Genomic DNA, 27050 nt, shown 5'->3' on the forward strand with positions numbered 1-27050 from the left:
CGCTCCTCCTCCTCTTCTAGTTCACGTTTAGGAGGGTATCACGGGTCAGGAAGTTCCTCTGCCTTCTGTGGTTCCAGCCACCAAGGAGGTTGCTCCTCCTCTGCCTCTAGTGGTTCACGCCTCCGAGGAGGTTGCACCTCCTCTGCCTTTGGTGCCAGGACCTGTCTTTGGGTGGATGCTGCTTAGCCCAACAGAGATCCAGCTCCAGTCGTCTCGGCCTCCAGGCTGACCTCTGGAGCCAAATCTGCTGTCTGCTCAGTCTCTGGGCCGACCTCCAGAGCCAGAGGGGCGAGCTGTAAGTGGCGCTGGGATGCCACGGAAGTGGCCTCTTCACCTGGATGACCAACGGGACACTAGGTGTTGTGTCCCGATACCTTCTCCATCGACATCGAAGTTGGTACGGATCCAGGTCAGCAGAGGTCAGGGTAAGAGCCCAACATCTACGAGCTACTACTTTATTTCTTTATCTTTGCCTTTCACTGATAGTCTGTATTAGGGCTACTACTTCAGTGTGTCCTTGCTCCAACACACCTGACTGACAAATGTAAGTCGCTTTGAATAAAAGCATCTGCTAAATGACTATAGAATAGAAGAAGTCGTTGCACATAATTTATAGGCTGTGGATCCATTACTGCTGCCTCCTGGGACCGAGCTGAATAGCCCTGATCTACAGCGTGCACATGCCTGTTCATGAAAAACGCGTTTGCCTCTTTACAGGATCACTCTTCCATTCTGATGCCGACTTGGAGGCAGATTAATCAGTTTAGTTCAGTTTGAAGTCTGGAAAAATGTGAAAATATGAATAAATCTAGTTTTAAAAATGATTGAGGTTGCTTTTGAAGCTCATTGTGACACAGCATCTGTATCACAGATTATGTCTTACTTGAATAAACTGTAGCCATTATACAAAAGAAGTTGTATGCTTTCCTTTTTCTCTGGAAGCATCTTTTTCATACCCAGAGGAGAAACTGGGACCAGATTAGCTTAGGTTGGTCTTCTTGGAAAAGTTTCCTTTTCAACAGAATGGTCTGAAGATCAACTAAAGAGCTCAAATGTCTGCAAGATGTTTAAAAAGTTGAAAATAAATATAGACATCTTACTGTTAATGGTGTGAGTGGTTGAGTTGGAAGTGTACTTTGAAGTGCAGCTCGTACACCTGCAATGATCTCCACTGCTGGGAGAGAACCAGCCATGTTCTACAGAAAGACATTCACAGTAAAGACGTGTGTGTGTGTGTGAGCGCCTGTGTGTATGTGTGCGTGTGTTTGCTCGCGCGCGCGCAAGTGTTTCCCTACTAGCTTACTGGTTGGGGTTAAAAGAGGCGGGGTCAATTAGCATATATTAGAAAAATTTATGTTAAACATTTAGATTTACATTTTAATATTTGGATAAAAAATTTAGCTTAAGATTATTTAGGATTTACATATAAGATTTAACATTTAGATATAACATTTAGATTTATAATTTAGATTTAGATGTTCTATTTGACAATTATATATGTGGTTAACAGTTTTGTTAAATTTAGGAAAAATGTGAGAATGAGATAAATGATTAAAAAAATGTGTCGGCTACAACTTTTATCCTGAATTTTACACTTGGGACCCCATACACATCTAGTGAAGCTGCTGTTTTTACTGTCGCAGCGAATATTGATAACAGGAACAGCTGAGAGATGCAGCCGGAAAAAGGTCCCTGCATTCGGTCAGTGTGCCCTGTCCTGACCGCTGTAACTGGACAACGAGCACTCTATTGATTAATCAAATAACCAGAAAGTAGCTGAATTTATTTTCCTGTATATCTGTCCTTACAAGTGAGGGAAAACTTATATGATAGAATTAAATGAAGGCTGGATTTTCTCTACAATCCGAGAGAAGCCGTTTTTCTTCTATGAAATTTAGTTGCGACCTTCAGAGGACGTTTACGGAACAATTAAAACAGTTTTCATCTCAATGATCCAGACAACGTTCTCTGAGCATCACACCCAGCTTCACCAGAACCTCCAGCCTGTTCTGCAGGTCTGCAGCTGGAACTGCCTCTTACTTACTGATCCACACCAAAAAGTAAAGAGTCATCTGTGAGTGATTTTTCAGCTAAAAGAGACGATCCCCTGTACAGCCTCCTGTTGAATTTCAAACATTTCTGCAGCCATGCAGGAAGCTCTGCCTGCACTAACAGCCTGGATCTGCTCAGTCTTGACCAGAGATGCCAGTAACGCGTTACAAAGTAACGCGTTACAGTAATCTGACTACATATTTTAAGAAAATATAATCTAACGCGTTAGGATGTCCTACAATGTAATCAAATTACCGTTACTCTTCATATTCGTCCTGCGTTACTTCGGCACTCCCCACTCCTTTCACATATGATTTGAAATCAAGCGCCGTGGACGAAAGTGTATTTATCTAACTCAACACACCTTCTCATTAACGGTGGTACAGAAATTTTATGTACTCGTAAGCATGCAGCTACCTTTCTTCGCTGAAACTTGACCTTTTTTAAATCGACAAACACAAATCATTCACTGCACATGACTTTAGAAAAAAATATGATATAGAAACGTATTACCCTGGTGCATGATGGGAGGTCCGCCTCTCCACTTCCCTCATCAGAACCTATTCCAAACCGAATTGATTTTTTTTTTTAATAAGTCCGTTACTATTTCATTATTTTCTCATGTGTAAACGTAAAACATAATGCAGATTTGTCTTATGCTTAACGAGAGATGTTGCTTTATTTTATTGTTATTCATTTGAATTAATGTATATGATGGTAGGGAAGAAGCACTGAATGATTTACAAAGTTAATAAGAGACTGACTATGTTCATAGAAGGTGAAAAACAATTAAAAGTTACAAGTTGCAAAACATTGTAAAGTCACCATTCGTAACTAATGCACTTTCAGTAAAGTATATGCGAAAAAAAATCGATTGTCATTTTTTTGTTTGGGGGGTTTTAACTCATAAAGTAACTAGTAATCTAACTTAGTTACTTCTAAACCTTAGTAATCAGTAAAGTAACTAGATTACTTTTTAAAGAAGTAATCAGTAATCAGTGGTCAGATTACTTTTTCAAGTAATCTGTGGCATCACTGGTCTTGACTGACCAATAGGCCAAGATCTGGCCCAAGTTACGCCTTCAAAGGCATAATGAATCACATGAGGCAGAAATGCATACAGAAATTAATGTTAGAAAAAAGAGGAAGAACATGCAAAATTGAAAATATTGAGGACGTAAAGTTGACTGAAACAAAAAAGTCTAAATAAATAAATGTTAGTTGAAAATAAAATACAGGAATAAATAACTTTGGGGATGAGAAAATATAAAGCAAATAACACAAAAATTGATACAGAAATAAAAATAACGGCAAAAAGAATAAAAAAAAATCACCAAATAAATTTAAAATTAGCTAAAAATGACAATGAAAATTAAATAAAAAGGGATATTAACAAAGTTAATTTGAAATTAAATATAAATTAAGTATAAATATGTCATGTTTTATAGGTTTCTTGATGGAAAATTTTTTTCTTACATTTTCTGTATAATTTATTAGTGCATTAATTTGTTTATTGAACCATTTTTATATGTATTTATTTTTTATTTTGGCAGTTTCCACAAGATGGAAATTCTCACACAAGGTCCCTTTAAAACAACAAAAACTAAAAACAAAAACTGACACACAGTAAATGAGGCGCGCGGGACCTCCTCCGTGGGCGTTTCTTCAACTGTCGGTGGCGCGCAGGAGGATCTTTCAGTCCTGATCAGACTGCCGCTCTCCGTGGACTTTAACCCGCCTCTGGACCCGCACCGGACTGCTGGACCACCGGACCTACGTTTTCTGCTGGACCTGTCGTAAGTTGTAAGTAGGCAATGAACAGCGCAGTTTTTACGGGTTGGACCCGCAGGTCCGGGTTAGAGCTGCAGGACCAGGTGGGACCCGCAGGTCCGGGTTGGATCGGCAGGTTCAGACGGCTGAAGAGAGGCAGTGAAGAGCCGCTAGTTTCATGAGGTCCGGATAAAAATTTCGGCCTGCAGACATGAAACCGAACCAGTTAATCTCCGCTGTATCTGTAAGAACAGAACCGGCCCGGTTCCGCAGGCTGGCGGTCTGAGATGTGTCCTCTGAATAACAGCGATACCTTCTGAAACGGGTCAGACTTGATCCATTTCTTGGTCCGAACCTGAGATGGCTCAGAGGTCAGCCGGTTTTAGTAGTACTTTGTGTTTGAGGTGGTGCGTTCAGGGAGCTCAGAGAGAGAAGTGGTGTCATCACAGTTGAGTATTGATCACCGACCATCTGCTGAATGATGCTCCTGAGAGTCTGCATGGATGGAGCAGAAGGTCCTCCTGGACACCAGGAACCTGCTGTGAGGAATCAAACCCCACACAAAAGTTGTGATGTATGAAAGCAAAGTTGAGGGAAAACCTGTATGTAACCTGATCCACGTGTGCGCACGTCTATTTCACTTCACACCAAACATCTCTGATGTCTGTAAGTTCATCATTACTGTCATCATCGATGATGTCATCATGCATGACATTAATGCTGCTGATGGTGTCGCTTTGAGCTTCGGTCAGAACCCGAACGCTGGTGGAGGGGACAGCTGGAGCTCTGCGACCACATGCCAGGTCAGGGTCTCCCTCCTCCATGTTCTGGTCCGGGGTCTGATCTTCCTCCTCTGGTGGGAGGAAGATTTTTTTTTTTTGTTCCTCCACATTGAGGTCTGAGCACGTAGTTTTTATCAGCTCCACCAAAGCGGGTGTGGGTGTAGGTGTTCCTGTGTGTTGGTCTGTTAGCAACATAAGTCAAAAAGTTATGGAAAGATTTTGATGAAATTTTCAGAAAATCTCAGAAATGACATGTGCTGCTGTTGATGCACATCTTTTTATCCTCCCCTCCAAACATCTGTCCCCTACTCAGTTCCTCCTCATCCTCGTCTCTATAAGTTATAGACTGATTAAGTAGCTGTAGTCCCCCTAAAATAGTCCTAACAAGGTCCATCAGTCTTAGCGGGGTCATGCTGCTGATCATCATCATCGTCGTTGTTCAATGATCTATAGCAGGGATCTTCAGCTCCGGACCGCTTGGTGACCTCAGATGTTTCCCTGCTGCAGCTCACCTGTTTTTAAGTGAAAGGCTCATTAAGAGGCTGGCAGAGACCTGAAACAAGCTGCTGGAGATCCATTTTATTTGGGTCAGGTGTGTTGCAGCAGGAAACATCTAAATCCTGCAGGACGGTGGCCCAAGAGGTCCAGAGTTGGTGGTTCCTGTCAGGAGTAAATAAATACAGACTCCTCCTCCTCCTGGTTCTTCATCGATGGGGTCATGGGGTCAGAGGTTCTAGATGCTGGAGCAGCAGCTTGGTCTCTTTGTTTCAGCTCTGCAGTAAAGTTTTATTTGAAGGTCGTGACCTTTCAGTCTGAAGCTTCCTGTGGAGTTTTTGTTTGAAGCTGCAGGAGCAGCATAACCTCCTCCTCCTCCTCCTCTGAGTGGGCAGACAGGAAGTCATCATCTCTGAATGAATCTTCAGACCAGCCAGACAACATCTGGAACATTATAACGCCTCTTTCTAGAAGATCAATGAAACTTTTATTATTGATGGAGTCCATCTGTCTCAGTGTGCAGACGGGTCGGCTGAGGGCCACGCTGATCCGAGGGCCACCCTGAATCTGCCGAAGGCCACCCTGAATCAGCCGAGAGCCACCCTGAATCAGCCGAGAGCCACGCTTAATCAGCCTAGAGCCACGCTGAATCAGCCGAGAGCCACGCTTAATCAGCCTAGAGCCACGCTGAATCAGCCGAGAGCCACGCTGAATCAGCCGAGAGCCACGCTTAATCAGCCTAGAGCCACGCTGAATCTGCCGAAGGCCACCCTGAATCAGCCGAGAGCCACCCTGAATCAGCCGAGAGCCACGCTTAATCAGCCGAGAGCCACCCTGAATCAGCCGAGAGCCACGCTTAATCAGCCTAGAGCCACGCTGAATCAGCCGAGAGCCACGCTGAATCAGCCGAGAGCCACGCTGAATCAGCTGATGTTGAGGACATCAATCAACCAATCAATGACCTGACTGGAGCTGCTGATGGATGCATCTGACAGGAGGTGTTGCATCGGAGGAAATTGTGTTTGATTAGTCAGAAATAGAGTAAAAGATGTCGTCTGTGGACCAACTGAAGGCCTCAGAGTTGTCACCAGTAGGTCACTGTTTAGTTTTTATTGAAGTTTAAATAAAGATTTACAAGTTTTAACTGATCATGAATCATTTTGAAGTTTAAGTTATTGGGCTGTTTTTATTTTTATTATAAATTATTACTAAAGTCTTTTAATATTCGTAATGTCATAAAATAAGAATAGAATTTTTATTCATGTTAATTTATTTAAATTAAATGAGAAAAATTGATGCTGGAATCTGTGCCAATGATTTACATGAAATATTCACTTATTTATTTATTTTTAATAAATTAGTTAAATTATACACTACCGTTCAAAAGTTTGGGGTCACTTTGCCATGGGATTCAGTAGGGAAGTGACCCCAATCTTTTGAACGGTAGTGTATATTTAGTAAATTTTAGACACAAATAATGTCTTTATTTTATTACTTTAAAAAAGGGCTGGTTGCTGCCCATTTTTTTTGTCATTGTTGGACTATGGACATGAACTTTACACGGATGCCGCTGCAGCCTCTTTACAAAAGCTGGATTCTGTGTACCATGCTGGTAAGGTCGGTAGGCTGTCCCTGTCTGCTTCTCCACTGCTGCATTTTCATCTTTAAAGCTATTATTGGACTACTCCCCTCATGCTCTGCTTTTATTATGTTTAAATACAACTCATCTGTGATCCCGGGTCTGTCTGTCTGCCTCAGGACCCAGAACTCGCACTGAGTTCAGGCCTCGTTAGCTTCACCAAGTGGTCCTGGTCAGAAACGGGTTAAAGGAAAAACCAGTTCCGAGAAGAACAGAAACCATTACAGTAAACTAGAAAATAATGAGACTCTACATCAATGTCAGCATCTCCTGGTCTTGTTGGAGGTGAGATGGACCATGAAATTTCCACCCACCTCCACCGACCCCCTCCCAGTTCCATAGACCCCATCTTACTTCTACCAGCCCCCTCCCACTTCCACATACACCCCCATTTCCACAGAACCCCTTCCACTTCATCTGACCCCCTCCTACTTCCACCAATCCTCTCCCACTTCCATAGACCTCTTCCCACAGACCTCCTCCCATGTCTGTAGACCTAGTAGTCAATGAAGCAGAGATGGAGGTGAAACCAGTGGTCTGGACCTGAACCTGCAGCCATCTGATTCCAAATCCAGGATCTTACCCATATGCCCGCCATTTCCAGGTCCATGATCTGGGCCCATAGCTTCTTGGATCCAGGCCCAGGTGTAGGATTTGGGCCTGTAACCTTGTTGATCCAGATCCAGGTCTAGGGACTTGTGGATCCCATTCTAAGCCCTGTGGATCAGGTCCTGCTGTGGTCTGACTGGTCTTTTCTTGTCTTCCAGGTAGACCCTGTTCATCATGAGTCTGAGCACCACTGACCTGACGGACCTCATGGAGCTGTGGGAGGACCTGAACCTGACCTCTGATCCCTCAAACCAGACCCGGGTGGAGCTGCTGATATGTTCAGGCTCTGTCGGTCATGCCGCCCTCCTCCATGTTCTGTCCGTCCTCTACATCTTAATCTTCCTGGTGGGCCTCGTTGCCAATGCCCTGGTCATCTGGGTCACCCTGCACTGCCAGCGCTTAGAGACAGACCTGTACATCTTGAACCTGGCGGCGGCCGACCTGTTCGTGGTAGCCACACTGCCGGTCTGGGTGAGCTCGCTGCTGCGGGGTGGTCTGTGGCCGTTCGGAGAGGCGGTCTGTAAACTGGCCCACATGGTCTTCAGCATCAACCTGTTCAGTAGCATCTTCTTCCTGGCCTGCATGAGCGTGGACCGCTACCTATCCGTCTCATTGCTCGCCAAAACACCCGACGGCCGCAGGAAGATGATGCTGCGACGGCTGGTCTGCATTCTGGTCTGGCTGGTGGCGCTGGCTGCGTCTGTTCCTGAGTTCTACTTCCTGCAGGCGGTGAAGTCGGCGCATCACGACGGCGCTGTCTGTCGGCCGGTATTCCCGTCCACCAACCCCAGGAACTGGATGGTGGCCGTGCAGCTGAGCTTCTTTGTGCTCGGCTTTGCCGTTCCCTTTCCTATCATTGCTGTTTTCTATCTGCTCCTGGCGGCGGCCATTGGCCCCGCTGCGGACCAGGAGCGCCATGTTGGCCGGCGGCTCGTCCTCAGCTACATCCTGGTCTTCCTGGTGTGCTGGCTGCCGTTCCACGGCGTCCTCCTGTTGGACACGCTGACCCTCCTCCACATCCTGCCCTTCACCTGCCGGCTGGAGACCTTCCTGGACGTGGCGCTGCACCTGACGCAGGGCATGTCGCTCCTCCACTGCTGCATCAACCCCGTCCTCTACAACCTCCTCAGCAGGAGCCACCGCTACCACCTCATGAAGGCCTTCATCTTCAAGTACTCCACCAAGACGGGGCTGGCCAGGCTTGTGGATGCTTCAGAGACTGAATACTCTGCAATGGATAACAGCGGAGGTCCAGCGGGAGGTCTCCTGAAAGAGACTCCTCAGAACTCTTAAAGACTTCAGTGATCCTTCAAATCTTCCACACTGAGCTTCATCAGGAAAAACTGCTGCCTCATCCTCATGAAGACCTTTTTGGTCTGATGCTGCACCAGCTGGGTTTGGACCAGGAGAACCCGGTCCAGTGTAGATGGTCCAACACTAGCTGAAGACTGCAGGATAGGAGAGGTTGGTTCTTCAGACTCCTTTGAGGAACATGGTGAAGAATGCGATTAAAGAGAAGCCAAACAGGACGTTTTCAGCTGAACTAAGTTTTCCATTCTGTGGTTTTCTTCCCACTTTCTAAATCCATCTCTGTGAGAACAGGAATGTTGTTTAATCAACATGAAGGAAAATTCCAGGTTTCTCTCAGGGACATAGTCAGTGTCGGAGCTCTCCCTAAGTAACAGAAAACTGAAGATCAGAAGAAGTAAAAACCCACTGATGGTCAGGGAAAATCTCTGAAAGAAACCCTGATAATTACCGTATTTCCTGGACTATAAGTCACACTTTTTTCATAGTTTCATAGTTTGGCTGAGTCTGTGTCTTTATGTGCGATGAACAACTGACCCGGTTATTTCATAGTTAACCTGAAACTTGGTCAGTGTCAGGGCGGGGTTGTGCATGTGGCAGTCTAGGTGTCATTAAATGCCATATGTGATGTAAACATTTTCTTTCTTTCTCTCAGACAGCTGTTCATTAAGTGTAGTAGGGAGACTAGTTCTCTCCCAAACATTTTAAATGAATCCTGGAGGAAACCCTGGTGTTACGGGAACATACGCAACACATGTTTAGCCTGTCGTTCTGTGTGCTGTAGTGCAGTTCAATAACTTGCCTTCCAGATTAAATGTTTGTTCTTGGTTTTGGATTTTGTGAAATAAATGTCTGAATAAATGCGACTTATAGTCCAGTGTGACTTATTTGCGATGGGGTTTTTTTTATGACACATTTTATGTGCTGCTTCTCACCAAGTGCATTTTAAATATTGTATTTCCCCGTAAATTATGACCCTCAACTCTGGCTAAAAAAAGGTTTTGGATGCTGAGTGGTAGTAAACTAACTAACTTTAACTTTATGCATGATCTGTTTTGGATGATAATGAACCAGTTCCTGAGTTTAACATTGATTGTAAAATAAAAAAAAAAAGAGAATTTGTGTGATCTAGAAGCCTGGCTTTATGTCTGATATGGACCATTCTTTCTGCAGTACTGACAGTGAGTAAAGAGCTTTTTAATAATAGTTTTCCAGATCTCTGTACAGCAGGCGAAATATGGAAAAACTAGTGAGCAATACTAGTCTAGTCTAAAAGCTGCTTTATTTTAGTTATAATTGCCACGTTTGCTGCTACTTTGTTTTGTATGTGTCTGATAGTATAACACCCAGGACTTTAATTTCCTTTACATTTTCAGGCATTACATTATCACTTTTTATATATTATCTTCCTTTTTATAATGACAATTATTATTACCTTAGTTTTGTCTATATTCAATAATAATTTATAACTATCCATCCATATTTTTAATTTATTTAATTCATTATGTATAATATTACTTATGTCACTATAATTGTTTCCAGAGTAGAATACATCAGTATCATCAGCAAACTGTTTTAATTTCAGTCATTTAGACTTGAATTGTGTCATTTATATATGTTAAATAAATTAGGACCCAATACTGACCCTTGGGGGACCCCACAAGTAATCTCCATACACTCGGACATATGTTTACTTACTTTTTACAAATGGTCGTCTCAGACAGATAACCGGTGATCCAGTTCAGTGCCACTACCCCGATGCTAGTACCCGGGTTGACTAATGGTTTTTACTTTAGCTATTTTTATTTTCTGTGGAAATTAGCCGGTCTGGAAGGATAAATTGTAAATGTAAGTTAATGTCTTGAGATGGCATTGATAACTCTCTTAACCAGCGCTGTATCAATGCCATCACAATCCCTAGAGAATTTATTACAGATTTTAACAGCTGATTTAACCTCCAGCTCATCCACTGCTGAGAGAAAGATAGAGGGAGGATTATTCTCCACCAGCCTTCCACACACGGCGTATTCCTTGGCCTGAAATCTTTGCTGCCATCTCTGGTCCCACATTCACAAAAAAGTTATTTGTTCTGTTAACTGTTGTGTGGTGGCGGAGGTGAGAACCCAAACACAGGCAGGAGGCAGGTTTATTTCCAAAACTCAGGAACCACACATGGCAGGGATAAACCATAAGGATCTGACAGGGAAGAACTGAAACCATCGGGTATTTGTACACAGAGGACGTAAATGAGAAATCAAACCAGGTGAACTAACAAGCCAGAAACTACAGAGCACAGGGGGGGAAACAGGAAAACTGAAATTAACATGACAAAACCCAAAACCCAAACCAGGATCTAAACAGAAACTAAACACGACACCAGACTACAAACCAAGATCAAAATATAACACAAACCAAAGAGCAGACCAAAACCCAACACAGGAACCATGACAATGAACTACCTCATTCAAATCATAAAATGACTGTAGAATATCATAATTATCACCATGGTTACCAGTAAAATATCCTGGATGCATCATTGTATTTGACCCACCTTCTCTTAGCTTCTTCAATGTGTCCCAGACACCTTTTATATCATTCTTATTCTCATCTGACATATTCCTGTCATCTATATTTCACTAGCTCTTATTATTTCTGTTAACTTGTTTTTAACTTAGTTAAACTTGGACAAGTTTTATATTTATAACTTTTTTAAATTACTTTAATTGCGTTTTTTTAAATCCTATAATAATCTACACATATCGATAAATTTGCCATGTCCACATCCTCCCAAACATCTGACATCAAATCATTTTGATCAATAAATATTTCCTGTTTGTCTCTTATAAATAACTTCCTCTCATTATTGACATCAAAATATAGAAACACAGCTAAGTGGTCACTAATGTCATTGATTAGTATGTTACTCATCATATTCTGTTCAGTACTATTAGTGAATATCTTGTCCATTAAGTTTGCACAGAGTTGGGATTCTTGTAGTTCTTGTGACTTTAGGTTAAGCTATCTAAGGACTTTGTCCACATGTTCGTCTTCTGAGCATTTTCCCCATAAACTGTGCCTGAAATTAATGTTTGGCATACAGAAAATTATTAGTAATGTTGGCACTTTTAAAAAAATCTGTGAACAGATAAAAAAAAGAGATTAAAATCTGTGTGGAGCTAAATTTGAATTAGTGGTATTAGATACAAAAATGTGTCATTTCCTTCTGGGATCAATAAAATAATTTAAATGTAATTTAATTTTTAAAAGCTGTAATTTTGTTCATTAAAACCTCAGACTGAGACGGAAACGAGACAGACTGGCGGACTCAGCGTGCTCAGTGGCCAGAGCCGAAATCTTCAATGAGTGGGGCCTCATTCTGCAGGGTTTCCATGACGACCATAGTAGCTCCAGGCATGGAAACGCCTAGAGAACAAAAAGGGAAAGAAGGGGCTGAGTCAGGTTTCCATGGAAACACCCCGGCCAAGGTGAAAGCACTCCAGGATTTCTCAATGATCCCCGGACATGTGATGGAGTCCGACCTGTGCCAGGCTTTGTTCAGGGAGCTGATAAATCTTTATTTGTTCATCTCCATAATATTTAGACACTTTAATATTTATGGCCAATGGCGAGGTTAATTTCCTCTAATGTTAACGGGTTATTAAATTCTATCGAACGTAATAAAATCTTAACTAAACTGAAGAAAGAGCAGGCCTGCGTCGTACAGGAAACCCTAACTTCAGAGGCTGGGTTTATTCTGCTCATCGTACAGATCAGGACACGCAGAGGAGCTGCTGTCTATAGGCTACACTTTGAAAATGTTTTTAAATTATGGATAAAGAAGGTAGATTGATGGTAAATCAGTTACTTTGTTGAATATATACACACCTCCAGGAAGATGCTGTTTTTTCAGAAAATGGTGAAAATGATGGAAACAGGAGGGCTACTGACATGTGGGGGAGATTAAGTATACCCTTGCTGGACCTGTCTACTTGTCTGTCTACAACCAAGAACACCACATGTAAGTTTAATTCCAGTTTACTCAATGATTCACAATGATGATTCACCCCCCATCATTGTTTAAAAGCTGTGCTAAGAAGGAAAATTATAGTATTTGTGTCACATAAGAAGAAAAATAAGAGATAAAGAAAGCATTAGACAACATCAGCTCAGGTCAGAGGAAAACGTCTTAGATGATATCTAAAGAATGAAATGAAAAATTTAGCTACACTGGAAATGGAGAAAAATCGAATGTTCTTGAAAAAAAAGAATTATCAAAGTGGATCCAAATCCCTGGAAATAAAATATGAGGTCAGAAAATACAATTTATAGGATTAGACATCAAAAACAAGAGTAAAAGGAAAAGTTGAACAAACTGAAATTCAGGAAGAGTTTCAGGTGTTTATTAGACTTTATATTGTAAAATTCCAGGAATTATAGCTGAAACTGACACTTTCTTAAATTCTCTAAAACTCCCCCCGCTACACGAGGACAAAATGAAAATCTGGCCGCTGACAGAACTGGAGTGGAATTTAAAAAGGTGCAAGTAAACCAGCCTCCAGGTCCAGATGGCTACACAGCAGAGTGCTATAAGGAATTTAATGAACTATACTCCCTACATTGACCTTGCTCACCGCTCTAGACTTGTCCCTTCCCTTCAAGCTGGAAATAGATACCAGTGCTGTCGGGCCGGGGCTGTCCTGTCACAAGAAGACCAGCAAGAAGTTAATCATCCGGTTTGTTATTATTCCTGCAAGTTTAACAAACATCAGACCCAAAACTCCACACTACAAAAAAAAAACCCTAGTCTAAAGGCTAAATAAGTAGCATTTTTTCAGTAAAATAATTTAAAATGTTCTCATTTGTTGCAAGGGATGAAATGAAGCCTCCCTATAAACAATCTGTCTCTCTACATGAACAATGTTTGGTCAAGCTTTTCTCCTTCAAAATAAGAGTTACGTGATGGAATAACTTTGGTGGACTGAGTAGCTCTTTCCTACTTCCTGGTTCCTTAACCACATGCGACTCCCCATGGTTGCCAAACAACGCAGCGTTTGGTACTTTATGTCGGCAAAAAAGCAGCAGCATTCAGGGATGGAAGCTAGTAAAAGAAGCGGAAAATAGTTTCAGAAAAACCTAAAATGCTTTGGCATCTCGCTAAAAAAGCAAATGACCAAAAACAGAATAAAACGAGGATCAATATTGGAGACTCTTTTGTAAGGTGACGTCTGAGAGACCAAAGACGGATGTAGAGCTGGCAACATTTCTCCTCGACAGGTAAACACAGGAATTTTGCCTAAATTGACATAAAAGTTGGTCTTGATTTACAAGGATTCTAGTCTAATTTATTTCTTGGCACTCATTAAATGAATTTTGTGACTGTATGGATGTATTAGTGGAGTAAATTGGTGGCCTGTTAGTGACTAACATTTAAATTTTTTGATGACCTGAAACATTTAAGTGTAACAAACATGCAAAAAATAAGAACAAACACTTTTCACACCAATCTATCTATCTATCTATCTATCTATCTATCTATCTATCTATCTATCTATCTATCTATCTATCTATCTATCTATCTATCTATCTATCTATCTATCTATCTATCTATCTATCTATCTATCTCAGCTGTTGTTGTTGTTGTTGCTGTGACGTCCTGTCCTGAGGACATTTCGTAGAAGTGTTACAGGATGTTTACTGTGGTTACGTCACATGTTTACAACACACACATGTAAACAATTTTTGTTTTTCTGTTTATTTATCCTGACAGAAACTACAGGTGAAACTACAGGTGAGGTCATGGTGCTTGTTCAGTGATAAATAAGACTTATTTATCAGGTTTAGGTCTGCTGTGTGGTTATTTTCTGTCTGAGGAGCAGTGAAGGGGGTGGGGTCTCAGGGTATAAATGCAGGCCCCCTGCCTCCCCACACAGAACACAGACATGGACATCCACATAGATCATCTGGTCCGGCCACTCGGCGTCATGGAGAACCTGGAGAAGCAGCTGAGCTGCCCCATCTGCCTGGACATGTTCTCCAGGCCGGTGGTCATCCTGCCCTGCCAACACAACCTTTGCCGGAGCTGCGCCAGCGACCTGTTCGAGTCCAGGAACCCCTATCACTTCTCCGGGGGCACCTTCCGCTGCCCCACCTGCCGCTTCGAGGTCGTGCTGGACCGCCACGGTGTGTACGGGCTGCAGAGGAACCTGCTGGTGGAGAACATCATCGACATTTACAAGCAGCAGCAGGAGAGTCGCGGGGACCACGATGAGGAGCCTCCCCTCAAGGACAAGGACGACAAGGAGCCGCGCTGCAAGGAGCACGAGGATGAGCGCATCAACATCTACTGCGTAAGCTGCCAGACCCCCACGTGCTCCATGTGTAAGGTGTTCGGTCAGCATAAGGACTGCGAGGTGTCGCCGCTGCGCCTTGTCTACCAGAGCCGCAAGAGCGAGCTGCACGCCGCCGTGGAGCTGCTGGCGGCCCGGAACGGGGGCGTGCAGGCCGCCGCGCGGCAGCTGGAGGACTCGCGCCGGCTGGTGGAGGAGAGCGGTGAGCGGCAGCGTAGGCGGCTGGGCGAAAGCTGCGACCTGCTGTTCGCGCTCCTGGAGGAGCGGAAAGCCGCGCTGCTGGAGCGCATCAGCGGCGAGGAGCGCGGCAAGGTGGCGGTGCTGCGCGAGCTGGCGGACCAGTACCGACAGCAGATGCAGCTGTGCACGCAGCTGCAGGAGAAGCTGCGGCAGACCATGGACCGTTGCGGCACCTCAGAGTTCCTGCTTTCCGCCAAGCAGCTGCTGGACGAGGCGCAGCAGGCTGCGCGCGCCGCGCACCTGAAGCAGCCCGAGTCGGGCTTCGAGGCCATGGATCATCTACGCTTAGACACACGGGAGGTGGAGGCGCTGCTGGCCCGCATGGACTTCACACAAGAGGGGGAACAGGAGTCTAGCTGAAAGCATGGGGAGCCGCACAGGCAGGCGCGCGCTCCGTTACCGAACTCTGAAACTTTTTATACTTTTAGAATGTTGTGATGTGTGTTTGCTGAACCGTGTGAATAAAGTTTGACCTGACTCTGAGATGTGTGTCTGTTTTTAGCAGCACTCAAGTGTTCCATATGTGAGAGGTCAGTGAAGGCATCATGGCCTTGTTTAGGCTGCAGGTTATTTCTGAGCAGGGCTCCAGTTTCACCCCGCTAGGCATGCTGGGAACCCGTCACGCCTGTCTGAGGAGGACAGGGGTGATGAGGAGGCTTTCCAGAACAGCACACACACAACACACACACACAGTCAGCACTTTAGTTTTCCATCCAGCAGCTTCAGATAAACTCTTCATCACTTCCTCCTCTTCATCAGAATGCTGGTTCAGGGCTAGAACAAGGACTTGCTGATGTCACAGAGTCAGCTGAGGTCATGTGACTCAGAGGTGAAGTTTGTCACATGACTGCTGTGTGTGCTCACACTCCATGCTGCACATGTTTGTGTGTCCACATTTCTCCAGACGTGCACGAGACCGTGAGGCTCATGTTGGCGGTCAGATGATAAAAATAGCATTAGTGATGAAGAGGAGCTGCAGCTGCTCTTCCTCGCTGATCTATTTTCAGCTCCCCGCCGCCTGAACTCTGACCCACTTCAGGTTCTGGTACTGAGAATCAGACCACTCTGGGTCTGAACTGGATCAGCTGTTAGAGATGAACCTGCGTTAGTCAGTGATCATTATATGATTATTTTGGCTGCAGCAGGGGGATCATGTTAGAATCGAATCCACCAGCTATTTAAATTTTCAGAACTAGGGAGGAGGTGTGGCAGCCATCTTCCAATCGGGGCTGTTGATCAGTTACTTCTTTTGAAAACCTGACTCTCAGCTCACCCAAATGGAAATGAGAGAAGTCACTTCTGCTAGCAAAGCATCATCCATCTGGACCTGACTCAGTTCCTGACTGAGGTTTCAGACCTCCGTTCGGACTTTGTGCTGAACACTGATGAAGTCATTGCACTGGTGACTTTAACATTCATGTTGACCATGGAACTCCAGTCCAAGCCACTTTATGGTTAAAGCACATTTTTAAAACAGCAAGAAAAATCAGCAACATTGATGAATAAATGAAAAACAATAACCAGGTGTCTCTCTGTTTAGCTCCAGCAGCTCTTAATAAAACAATTAAAACAAGGGAGGGAGGACAGGGAGGAGGAGGAGGGAAGGATGAGTACGATTGGGAGGAGGACCAGGAGGATGGAGAGGAAGAATGTAATGACATGGAGGGGGGTTAGAAGAGGAAGAAAAGGGAGAACAGGAGGAGGAGGCGCAGGTAGAAAAGGAGAAGCATCATGAGGAGGCAATGTATTATTACCTATCATAAACGTTTGTGTATACATATTTCCAGCAACATAAGAAACAGTCGTCCTGCCCCCACTTCACCAAGGTTACGAGAAAAAAGTTACTCCTTGGTAAATAATCAAAGTTTTACTCTCTAATAACGATCTGTGGCAATACAGCTAACATCCATCCACCCATTTCTTCTGCTTCTGGGTCGGGTTGCAGGAGCAGCAGCCAGAACAGGGAAGATTTTCCCTTCTCCCCTTCTCCCAGTCCTTCTGGCCACTTGTCCAAGGGATGTTGCCATGGCAACCAAGAAAGTACAGTGCCATGGGTCTTTCAGGCACGTCTTACCCAGTGGGTGCAATGGGAGGGAGTAACAGACAGCAACCTGGAAACAGCTGGTTTGACCCAAGAAACTGAAACAAGGGAAATGAATTAATATAAATAATTTAACATGAACTCCAGGTAGAACTCGGAGCCACCAAAGGTAGTCTCTGCCTTCGATGGTGCCTTGTGGAGATCGTCACTGTTGATCACATGCATCAAATATTCCACCAACGGTTTGAAAAATTCACATTTATCTTTCCAGGCTTTCAAACCATCCTCCTCCGGTCTCTGTAACGTTGCATCCAGATTCCTGAAGCGTGGTTTCTCATCTGGACCCCTGGTAGTCCACCAGAGATCTGGTCCATTGCTCTCTGGAAGAGTACAGGGTGGATGTGAGCTCGGACCACATGCATGTGAAGGTTTGGCAGGAATAAATGTATTTAGCTGAATTCCTGTCCTCCAGCTAGACTTTCAAATAGGTCATCAATGAGTGTATTGGGTACTGTTCGCTGATCAAAACAGGGTTCACTATTACTTTGAAGTCACCACAAGTCCTTGGTGTGCCATCCTTTTTCATGACTGGGAGAACTGGTGTAGCCCACTCACCCCAACTTTTACCAATCTGTCAAGTTCTGCCTCCACTTTCAGTTTCATGGTGTAGGGGACAGGTCTTGCTTTTAAAGACTTCGGTGTCCTCTCTGTCCCAGTTTTGCTGTAACGTCGTTCATGCTGTCGAGCTCTCCCTCAGAAAGTTTAGTGTTTGTTGAAGATTTCCTGCAATGAATCAGCTGGAGCACTTCTTGCCAGTTCAAAAAGAAAGAGGACGGATGGGTCTCCTTCATGGAGCTCCTCGTCTCCTTCATGGAGCTCCTCGTCTCCTCCGTGGACCAGCAGAGCTCCTCGTCTCCTCCGTGGACCAGCAGACCTCCTTGTTTCCTTCATGAAGCTCCTCGTCTCCTCTGTGGAGCTCCTCTTCTCCTTCATGGAGCTCCTCGTCTCCTCCGTGGAGCTCCTCTTCTCCTCCGTGGAGCTCCTCTTCTCCTCCGTGGAGCTCCTCTTCTCCTCAGTGGAGCTCCTCATCTCCTCTGTGGAGCAGCAGAGCTCCTCGTCTCCTCCGTGGACCAGCAGAGCTCCTCTTCTCCTTGGTGGAGCACCTCGTCTCCTCTGTGAAGCTCCTCGTCTCCTCCGTGGACCAGCAGAGCTCCTCGTTTCCTTCATGGAGCTCCTTGTCTCCTTCCTGGACCAGCAGAGCTCCTCATCTCCTCCGTGGAGCTCCTCGTCTCCTCCGTGGAGCTCCTCGTCTCCTCCCTGGAGCTCCTTGTCTCCTCCGTGGAGCTCCTTGTCTTCTTCGTGGAGCTCCTTATCTTCTTCGTGGAGTTCCTCATCTCCTCCGTGGAGCTCCTCGTCTCCTCCCTGGAGCTCCTTGTCTCCTCCCTGGAGCTCCTTGTCTTCTTCGTGGAGTTCCTCATCTCCTCCGTGGAGCTCCTCGTCTCCTCCGTGGAGCTCCTCGTCTCCTCCCTGGAGCTCCTTGTCTCCTCCGTGGAGCGTTTCAGGTATTTTCCCAGCTCCTCTATGACAACACTCGTTGTGTAACGTCCTCGCTGTGTTTTTGTGCTGCCTGCAGCAATGTGTGCTCGTCATGTGATCAGCTGATGGTCTCAGAGTATTCTGGGACGTCTCATCAGTCAGTATCTGCACACAACCGAGAGGAAGAAGACCAAGTGGTGAGTTTCTTTGCTCTGTAATCTTATTTATTAATTAGGGCAGAATTTAATTGAATTTAATCTGAAAAGAGTGTCTGTGAGCTGCTCTGAGGTCGGTGTGTCTGTAGGTAACATGTGTTATGATAAATGTGTACGCTCGCTCCAATCATCCTGTTAACCACAGAAAGTCCCTCAGTGAGGCCGACCAGGCTCCTGACCGGCAGAAGAAACCAAACCCTCACGCTGAGCTTGGAGCTGAAGATCTGTGATCATGTCTGAGGTGCTGCGTCAGGGTCAGGGTGTGGTGGCCAGCGTTTCCTTCACATTCGTCCTGATCCTGGATCAACAATGGCGCCATTTTCCCTGAAAACCCGAGACTGCTTCCTTAGTTGTCACCAAATGAATCAGGAAACGCAAGAAAATAGGAAGACGGATAGTTGGACAAATTAAAAAATTTAATTTTGTCACAAGGAAATTACTCATATTTCTTAAGACTTCTTTCAAAATGAAATTTATTGATATAAAAATATTCATCAGGAATATTTGGTGTTTATTTTACATATAAAAGATAATTCTTTCTGTAAATAATTGTTAAAACTTCAAATTGTCAAATTTTTCATAGAAAAAGAAAAATTTTAGTGCTTCAAATTTTTATATATATAATTTCCCATCTATTTTCTTTTTTTAATGTAAAAAGCTGGTGGTTTTTTCCAAAATGATTTATAAAAAAACAAACAAAAAAAAAAACAACAAACAAAAGCTTCCAGATATTCACACAAAGTTAAAAAAGTTAAAAAGATCATTTTCTCTGATTTTTACTTTAAATTTTAATGTCTCTCCTGCAGTATTCTCAGTCTTTCTTTCTAAATACAGTCGGTTCATAATAAATAATTATATCAGGAATATTTTGTAAAAAATTGTTTCCATCTCAGTAATTTGACTTTATTGTCTTTTATAATAATTTGACTTGCTTTACATTTTCATTCAAATATTTCAGTATGTTTCTCTAGTTTACTTTTACTTTTTATTTTCTAAAAATATCAGATTTCAATGAAAAGTATTTATTTACTTATATAATTTCAAATATTGTTCAGTAGTAATAATAAGAAATATCTAATTTTTACATTGTATTTCAGAGAGAGAGAGGGAGAGAGAGAGAGAGTCAGATCAACCAGCTGTTTGATCAGTTGTTGATTGTTTACTTTCAGGATCATGGAGCGTAAACTGGATCTTTCCCGTCTGAGTGATGAAGAGGCTAAACATGTGTGGGAGGTGATCCAACGAGACTTCAACCTCCGGAAGAAGGAAGAGGAGAGGCTGAGGTTTGTCCATCCATCCATCCATCTGTCCATCCGTCCATCCATCCATCCATCCATCCATCCATCCATCCGTCCATCCGTCCATCCATCCATCCATCCATCCATCCACGCTTGATCATTAATATAAAAAACTAAAACTTTAAAACTATTTTGTGAAAAAGTTTTAGAGTTTAAAATCCAGTCAGTGTAGTGAGTCACATTTAGAAACTGTGTGTCTGTGTGTGTGTGTTGTGTCATCTGTCACTGTCGTGACTCGGAGCGTGTGAATCGATTCGTTCATGTAAGCTTGGCAGGAATGCAGTGTGAAAGACGTTGTTGTTGCAGCTGATCACACTGCCGTCACATGGACTGACATCACAAAGACTCTCCTTGTTTCTGATGAGAACTCCACCTCCCATCAGCCCCTGGGGCAGCTGCTGATAACAATGAGAACAGGGAAGGTCAGGGGTCATTCAGTGGCCGTAGAAAAGAGGCAGACGGGAGCAGAACTCAGCGGCGGCTTGTATAATACGATTCTCTCTGTGAAAATTAGATTTGATGTGAGCAGAGGGAACAAGTGGACTTCTTGTCGTCTGAGTCGTCACAATAATCTGAATCTGTCAGGAGTTTAACAGCTGATAAACATCAACCTCACCAAGACCAATCAAAGCACAGTAATGACATAATCAGGAGATAAAGTGGGTCAGAACAGCTGATCCTGAGTCCAGCTTCACATTCAAGTGTAAAGCAAAAGATTAACAAACCTTTGGGAAAAAGGAACAACATGAAAATATTTGGTTCTGGTCTTTAACCAGAGATTTAAAGAGATATCAATACAGAATTTAACATCTTAAAATCAGGTTGGGTTGGTTTAGCTTTATTGAGGTTTAGGTTTGGTGATGAGACAAAAAAAAAAAAAAACTGGCCCAACATCTATGATCGTGTTTCATGTCTGCCACAGTGAGCTGAAGACCAAGATCGAGAAGGAGGACACGAAGCGAGAGCTGCTGGGATCCCAGAACAACCTGTCTGACTCGCTTTGCATCCGCTGCCTTCAGCCGTTCAAGTTCCTGGTCAACAGCAAGAGGCAGTGTCTGGACTGCCACATGTACACCTGCAAGTCCTGCAGCCGCTACAACAAGAAGGAGCACGGATGGGTGTGTGACAACTGTCGCATGACCAGGTGAGTCCAAGGTCTGGGATATACCTGCTGTTAGCGACACATACGTATCGTGCTTGCCACGCGTTTCTAGCGTTAGTTTGATTCGTAGGCCACTTGCGTTGACACGAGGTAACGTGTGTTCACAAGTTGCAGTATTGACTTGAACACCAGAGACGCTCATGAGACTAAGAGCATGAACATGACAGGTCCGAGGTAAACACAATGGTGGATAGTTCTGAAGACCGTCTCTTAGACCTTGTCCTCAGCTACTGACATCTGTATGATTTTTCCTCCCTGTTGCACAGTGATAAACACTCGTGTCTTAACAGCTTGCAACAGATTGGATGCGTTTTAGGAGGCTGATGCCCCCGAAACACAATGGCTGTGTCCAAATGTCCCCCCTACTTCCTACATAGTGCCCTATGTAGGGTCCACGCCATTTTGTAGGGGTGTCCGAATGTCCAGAGAGAAAAAAGTAGTGCACTCAAAATGACTCACAATGCATCTTAAAAAGTAGTGAACATCAATGGTCACTAGACGGGTCAATATAGACCACAATGCATTGCGGGCAGAAGCTAAACATGGTGCAAGGAGGCGACAAAACATTTTTAATTCAATAGATATGTAACAAAGAATAAAATACAACATAAGGAATGACAATAAAAATATTTACACACAACTTTGGATTGGATTTGGAATGACATCTTGACATGCATTGTGGTTGCCATGGTGACGGCTGGTAGGTCTGTGGCGAGGAAAAAATAGGCAACTGTAATGATGTCTCACTGAGAACCCAGAAATTGAGCCACACACTCAGTGATTGAGGTTTGAATACAATATAATTTATTGAACAGGAGAGGGTTTAAGTAGGGCAGAGCACAGGTGCAGGTAGTGTGATATTTAGGAGTGCCACAGGTGGAGTAGATGAGCTTAATGAGGGACTGGAGACTTAGCAGAGCAGCAATCATGACAGGCTGCTTTGTGTCCAAGAGAATGAGTGCACTATGTAGTGTGTTATAGTGCAGCCCTATGTGGTGAACGAGGGATTAGGGAGTAGGGTGGACATTCAGACACAGCAAATGTGTTCAGAGCAGATGGGACTCGTTCAAACTAGATGAGACTTGTTCAGACCAGATAGGACTTGTTCAGACCAGATGAGACTCGTTTAGACCAGATGAGACTCGTTTAGACCAGATGAGACTTGTTCAGACCAGATGGGACTTGTTCAGACCAGATGAGACTTGTTCAGACCAGATGGGACTCGTTTAGACCAGATGGGACTTGTTCAGACCAGATGGGACTCGTTCAGACCAGATGGGACTTGTTCAGACCAGATGAGACTTGTTCAGACCAGATGGAACTTGTTCAGACCAGAGGGAACACATCAGACCAGATGGGACTCGTTCAGACCAGATGGGCCTCGTTCAGACCAGATAGGACTTGTTCAGACCAGATGGGACTCCATCAGACCAGATGAGACTTTTTCAGACCAGATGGGACTCATTTAGACCAGATGGGACTTGTTCAGACCAGATGAGACTTGTTCAGACCAGATGGGACTTGCTCAGACCAGATGAGACTTGTTCAGACCAGATGGAACTCGTTCAGACCAGATGGGACTCGTTCAGACCAGATGGGACATGTTCAGACCAGATCGGCCTCGTTCAGACCCGATGGGACTTGTTCAGACCAGATGAGACGTGTTCAGACCAGATGGGACTTGTTCAGACCAGATGGTGCTCGTTTAGACCAGATGGGACTTGTTCAGACCAGATGGGACTTGTTCAGACCAGATGGGACTCGTTCAGACCAGATGAGACTTGTTCAGACCAGATGGGACATGTTCAGACCAGATGGGACGCGTTCAAACTAGATGAGACTTGTTCAGACCAGATAGGACTTGTTCAGACCAGATGGGACATGTTCAGACCAGATGGGCCTCGTTCAGACCCGATGGGACTTGTTCAGACCAGATGAGACGTGTTCAGACCAGATGGGACTTGTTCAGACCAGATGGTGCTCGTTTAGATCAGATGGGACTTGTTCAGACCAGATGGGACTTGTTCAGACCAGATGAGACTCGTTCAGACCAGATGAGACTTGTTCAGACCAGATGGGACTTGTTCAGACCAGATGGGACTTGTTCAGATCAGATGGGACTTGTTCAGACCAGATGGGACTCGTTCAAACTAGATGAGACTTGTTCAGACCAGATGGGACTTGCTCAGACCAGATGAGACTTGTTCAGACCAGATGGAACTTGTTCAGACCAGAGGGAACTCGTTCAGACCAGATGGGACTCGTTCAGACCAGATGGGACACGTTCAGACCAGATGGGCCTCGTTCAGCCCCGATGGGACTTGTTCAGACCAGATGAGACGTGTTCAGACCAGATGGGACTCGTTCAGATCAGATGGTGCTCGTTTAGACCAGATGGGACTTGTTCAGATCAGATGGGACTTGTTCAGACCAGATGGGACTCGTTCAAACTAGATGAGACTTGTTCAGACCAGATAGGACTTGTTCAGACCAGATGAGACTTGTTCAGACCAGATGGGACTCGTTTAGACCAGATGAGACTCGTTCAGACCAGATGGGACTTGTTCAGACCAGATGAGACTTGTTCAGACCAGATGGGACTCGTTTAGACCAGATGGGACTCGTTCAGACCAGATGGTACTCGTTTAGATCAGATGGGACTCGTTCAGACCAGATGGGACTCGTTCAGACCAGATGAGACTCGTTCAGACCAGATGGGACTTGTTCAGACCAGATGGGACTTGTTCAGACCAGAGGGAACTTGTTCAGACCAGATGGGACTCGTTCAGACCAGATGGGCCTCGTTCAGACCAGATGGGACTCGTTTAGACCAGATGGGACTCGTTCAGACCAGATGGTACTCGTTTAGACCAGATGGGACTCGTTCAGACCAGATGGGACTTGTTCATACCAGATGGGACTCGTTCAGACCAGATGAGAATCGTTCAGACCAGATGGGACTCGTTTAGACCAGACGGGACTCGTTCAGACCAGATGGGACTCGTTTAGGCCAGATGGGACTCGTTCAGACCAGATGGGCCTCGTTCAGCCCCGATGGGACTTGTTCAGACCAGATGAGACGTGTTCAGACCAGATGGGACTCGTTCAGATCAGATGGTGCTCGTTTAGACCAGATGGGACTTGTTCAGATCAGATGGGACTTGTTCAGACCAGATGGGACTCGTTCAAACTAGATGAGACTTGTTCAGACCAGATAGGACTTGTTCAGACCAGATGAGACTTGTTCAGACCAGATGGGACTCGTTTAGACCAGATGAGACTCGTTCAGACCAGATGGGACTTGTTCAGACCAGATGAGACTTGTTCAGACCAGATGGGACTCGTTTAGACCAGATGGGACTTGTTCAGACCAGATGGTACTCGTTTAGATCAGATGGGACTCGTTCAGACCAGATGGGACTCGTTCAGACCAGATGGGACTTGTTCAGACCAGATGGGACTCGTTTAGGCCAGATGGGACTCGTTCAGACCAGATGAGACTTGTTCAGACCAGATGGGACTCGTTAAGACCAGATGGGACTTGTTCAGACCAGATGAGACTTGTTCAGACCAGATGAGACTCGTTCAGACCAGATGGGACTCGTTTAGGCCAGATGGGACTCGTTTAGGCCAGATGGGACTCGTTCAGACCAGATGAGACTTGTTCAGACCAGATGGGATTCGTTCAGACCAGATGGGATTCGTTTAGACCAGATGGGACTTGTTCAGACCAGATGGGCCTCGTTCAAACCAGATGGGACTTGTTCATACCAGATGGGACTCGTTCAGACCAGATGGGACTCGTTCAGACCAGATGGGACTTGTTCAGACCAGATGGGACTCGTTCAGACCAGATGGGACTCGTTCAGACCAGATGGGACTTGTTCAGACCAGATGGGACTCGTTCAGACCAGATGGGCCTCGTTCAAACCAGATGGGACTTGTTCAGACCAGATGGGACTCGTTCAGACCAGATGAGACTTGTTCAGACCAGATGAGACTTGTTCAGACCAGATGGGACTCGTTTAGGCCAGATGGGACTCGTTCAGGCCAGATGGGACTCGTTCAGACCAGATGAGACTTGTTCAGACCAGATGGGACTTGTTCAGACCAGATGGTGCTCGTTTAGACCAGATGGGACTCGTTTACACCAGATGGGACTCGTTCAGACCAGATGGGATTCGTTTAGGCCAGATGGGACTCGTTCAGACCAGATGAGACTTGTTCAGACCAGATGGGACTCGTTTAGGCCAGATGGGACTCGTTCAGACCAGATGAGACTTGTTCAGACCAGATGGGACTCGTTCAGACCAGATGGTACTCGTTTAGACCAGATGGGACTTGTTCAGACCAGATGGGACTTGTTCAGACCAGATGAGACTCGTTCAGACCAGATGGGACTTGTTCAGACCAGATGAGACTTGTTCAGACCAGATGGGACTTGTTCAGACCAGATGGGACTCGTTTAGGCCAGATGAGACTTATTCAGACCAGATGAGACTTATTCAGACCAGATGGGACTCGTTCAAACCAGATGGGACTTGTTCAGACCAGATGGGACTTGTTCAGACCAGATGGGACTCGTTTAGGCCAGATGGGACTCGTTCAGGCCAGATGGGACTCGTTCAGACCAGATGAGACTTGTTCAGACCAGATGGGACTCGTTCAGACCAGATGGTGCTCGTTTAGACTAGATGGGACTTGTTCAAATCAGATGGTGCTCGTTTAGACCAGATGGGACTCGTTTACACCAGATGGGACTCGTTCAGACCAGATGGGATTCGTTTAGGCCAGATGGGACTCGTTCAGACCAGATGAGACTTGTTCAGACCAGATGGGACTCGTTTAGGCCAGATGGGACTCGTTCAGACCAGATGAGACTTGTTCAGACCAGATGGGACTCGTTCAGACCAGATGGTACTCGTTTAGACCAGATGGGACTTGTTCAGACCAGATGGGACTTGTTCAGACCAGATGAGACTCGTTCAGACCAGATGGGACTTGTTCAGACCAGATGAGACTTGTTCAGACCAGATGGGACTTGTTCAGACCAGATGGGACTCGTTTAGGCCAGATGAGACTTATTCAGACCAGATGAGACTTATTCAGACCAGATGGGACTCGTTCAGACCAGATGAGACTTGTTCAGACCAGATGGGACTTGTTCAGACCAGATGGGACTCGTTTAGGCCAGATGGGACTCGTTCAGGCCAGATGGGACTCGTTCAGACCAGATGAGACTTGTTCAGACCAGAGGGAACTTGTTCAGACCAGATGGGACTCGTTCAGACCAGATGGGCCTCGTTCAGACCAGATGGGACTCGTTCAGACCAGATGGGACTTGTTCAGACCAGATGGGAGTTGCTCAGACCAGATGACACTTTTTCAGACCAGATGGGACTCATTTAGACCAGATGAGACTTGTTCAGACCAGATGGGACTCTTTTATACCAGATGAGACTTGTTCAGACCAGATGAGACTTGTTCAGACCAGATGAGACTCGTTCAGACCAGATGGGACTTGTTCAGACCAGATGAGACTTGTTCAGACCAGAT

General features: G+C 44.9%; 3 protein-coding genes across 6 annotated transcripts in view; all 3 read left to right on the plus strand.

Annotated features, from left to right (window-relative positions):
- Nucleotides 1-3700: 3700 nt before the first annotated feature.
- Nucleotides 3701-9177, plus strand: LOC121635583 (atypical chemokine receptor 3-like). 2 transcript variants are annotated; one of them, XM_041978840.1, is made up of 2 exons: nt 3701-3855; nt 7506-9177. In XM_041978840.1, exon 2 carries the CDS (start codon nt 7522-7524, stop codon nt 8638-8640), a length of 1119 nt encoding a protein of 372 aa, XP_041834774.1. In that variant the 5' UTR covers nt 3701-3855; nt 7506-7521; the 3' UTR covers nt 8641-9177. The 2 variants fall into 2 exon arrangements, with proteins under 2 accessions (XP_041834774.1, XP_041834775.1); XM_041978841.1 differs by having other exon boundaries at nt 3701-3848.
- A 4511-nt stretch (nt 9178-13688) lies between these two features.
- LOC121635587 (E3 ubiquitin-protein ligase TRIM63-like) lies at nt 13689-15725 on the plus strand. Its single transcript, XM_041978848.1, has 2 exons — nt 13689-13929; nt 14423-15725. The coding sequence occupies exon 2, from the start codon at nt 14559-14561 to the stop codon at nt 15600-15602; it is 1044 nt and encodes a 347-aa protein (XP_041834782.1). The 5' UTR covers nt 13689-13929; nt 14423-14558; the 3' UTR covers nt 15603-15725.
- Nucleotides 15726-18984: 3259 nt separating this feature from the next.
- The window catches only part of mlpha (melanophilin a), a 36798-nt gene continuing 28732 nt past the window's right edge, over nt 18985-27050 (plus strand). For 2 of the 3 annotated variants that reach the window (XM_041978797.1, XM_041978798.1), the window contains exons 1-3: nt 18985-19016; nt 20204-20317; nt 21255-21476. In XM_041978797.1, the coding sequence (XP_041834731.1) occupies nt 20208-20317; nt 21255-21476 (332 nt within the window). In that variant the 5' untranslated portion in view covers nt 18985-19016; nt 20204-20207. Of the gene's footprint in view, nt 19017-20203; nt 20318-20868; nt 20992-21254; nt 21477-27050 lie in introns of those variants that run through there. The other variant, XM_041978799.1, reaches the window with a different exon arrangement.

Source organism: Melanotaenia boesemani, chromosome 24, assembly GCF_017639745.1.
Source record: "Melanotaenia boesemani isolate fMelBoe1 chromosome 24, fMelBoe1.pri, whole genome shotgun sequence".
Lineage (NCBI taxonomy): Eukaryota > Metazoa > Chordata > Actinopteri > Atheriniformes > Melanotaeniidae > Melanotaenia > Melanotaenia boesemani.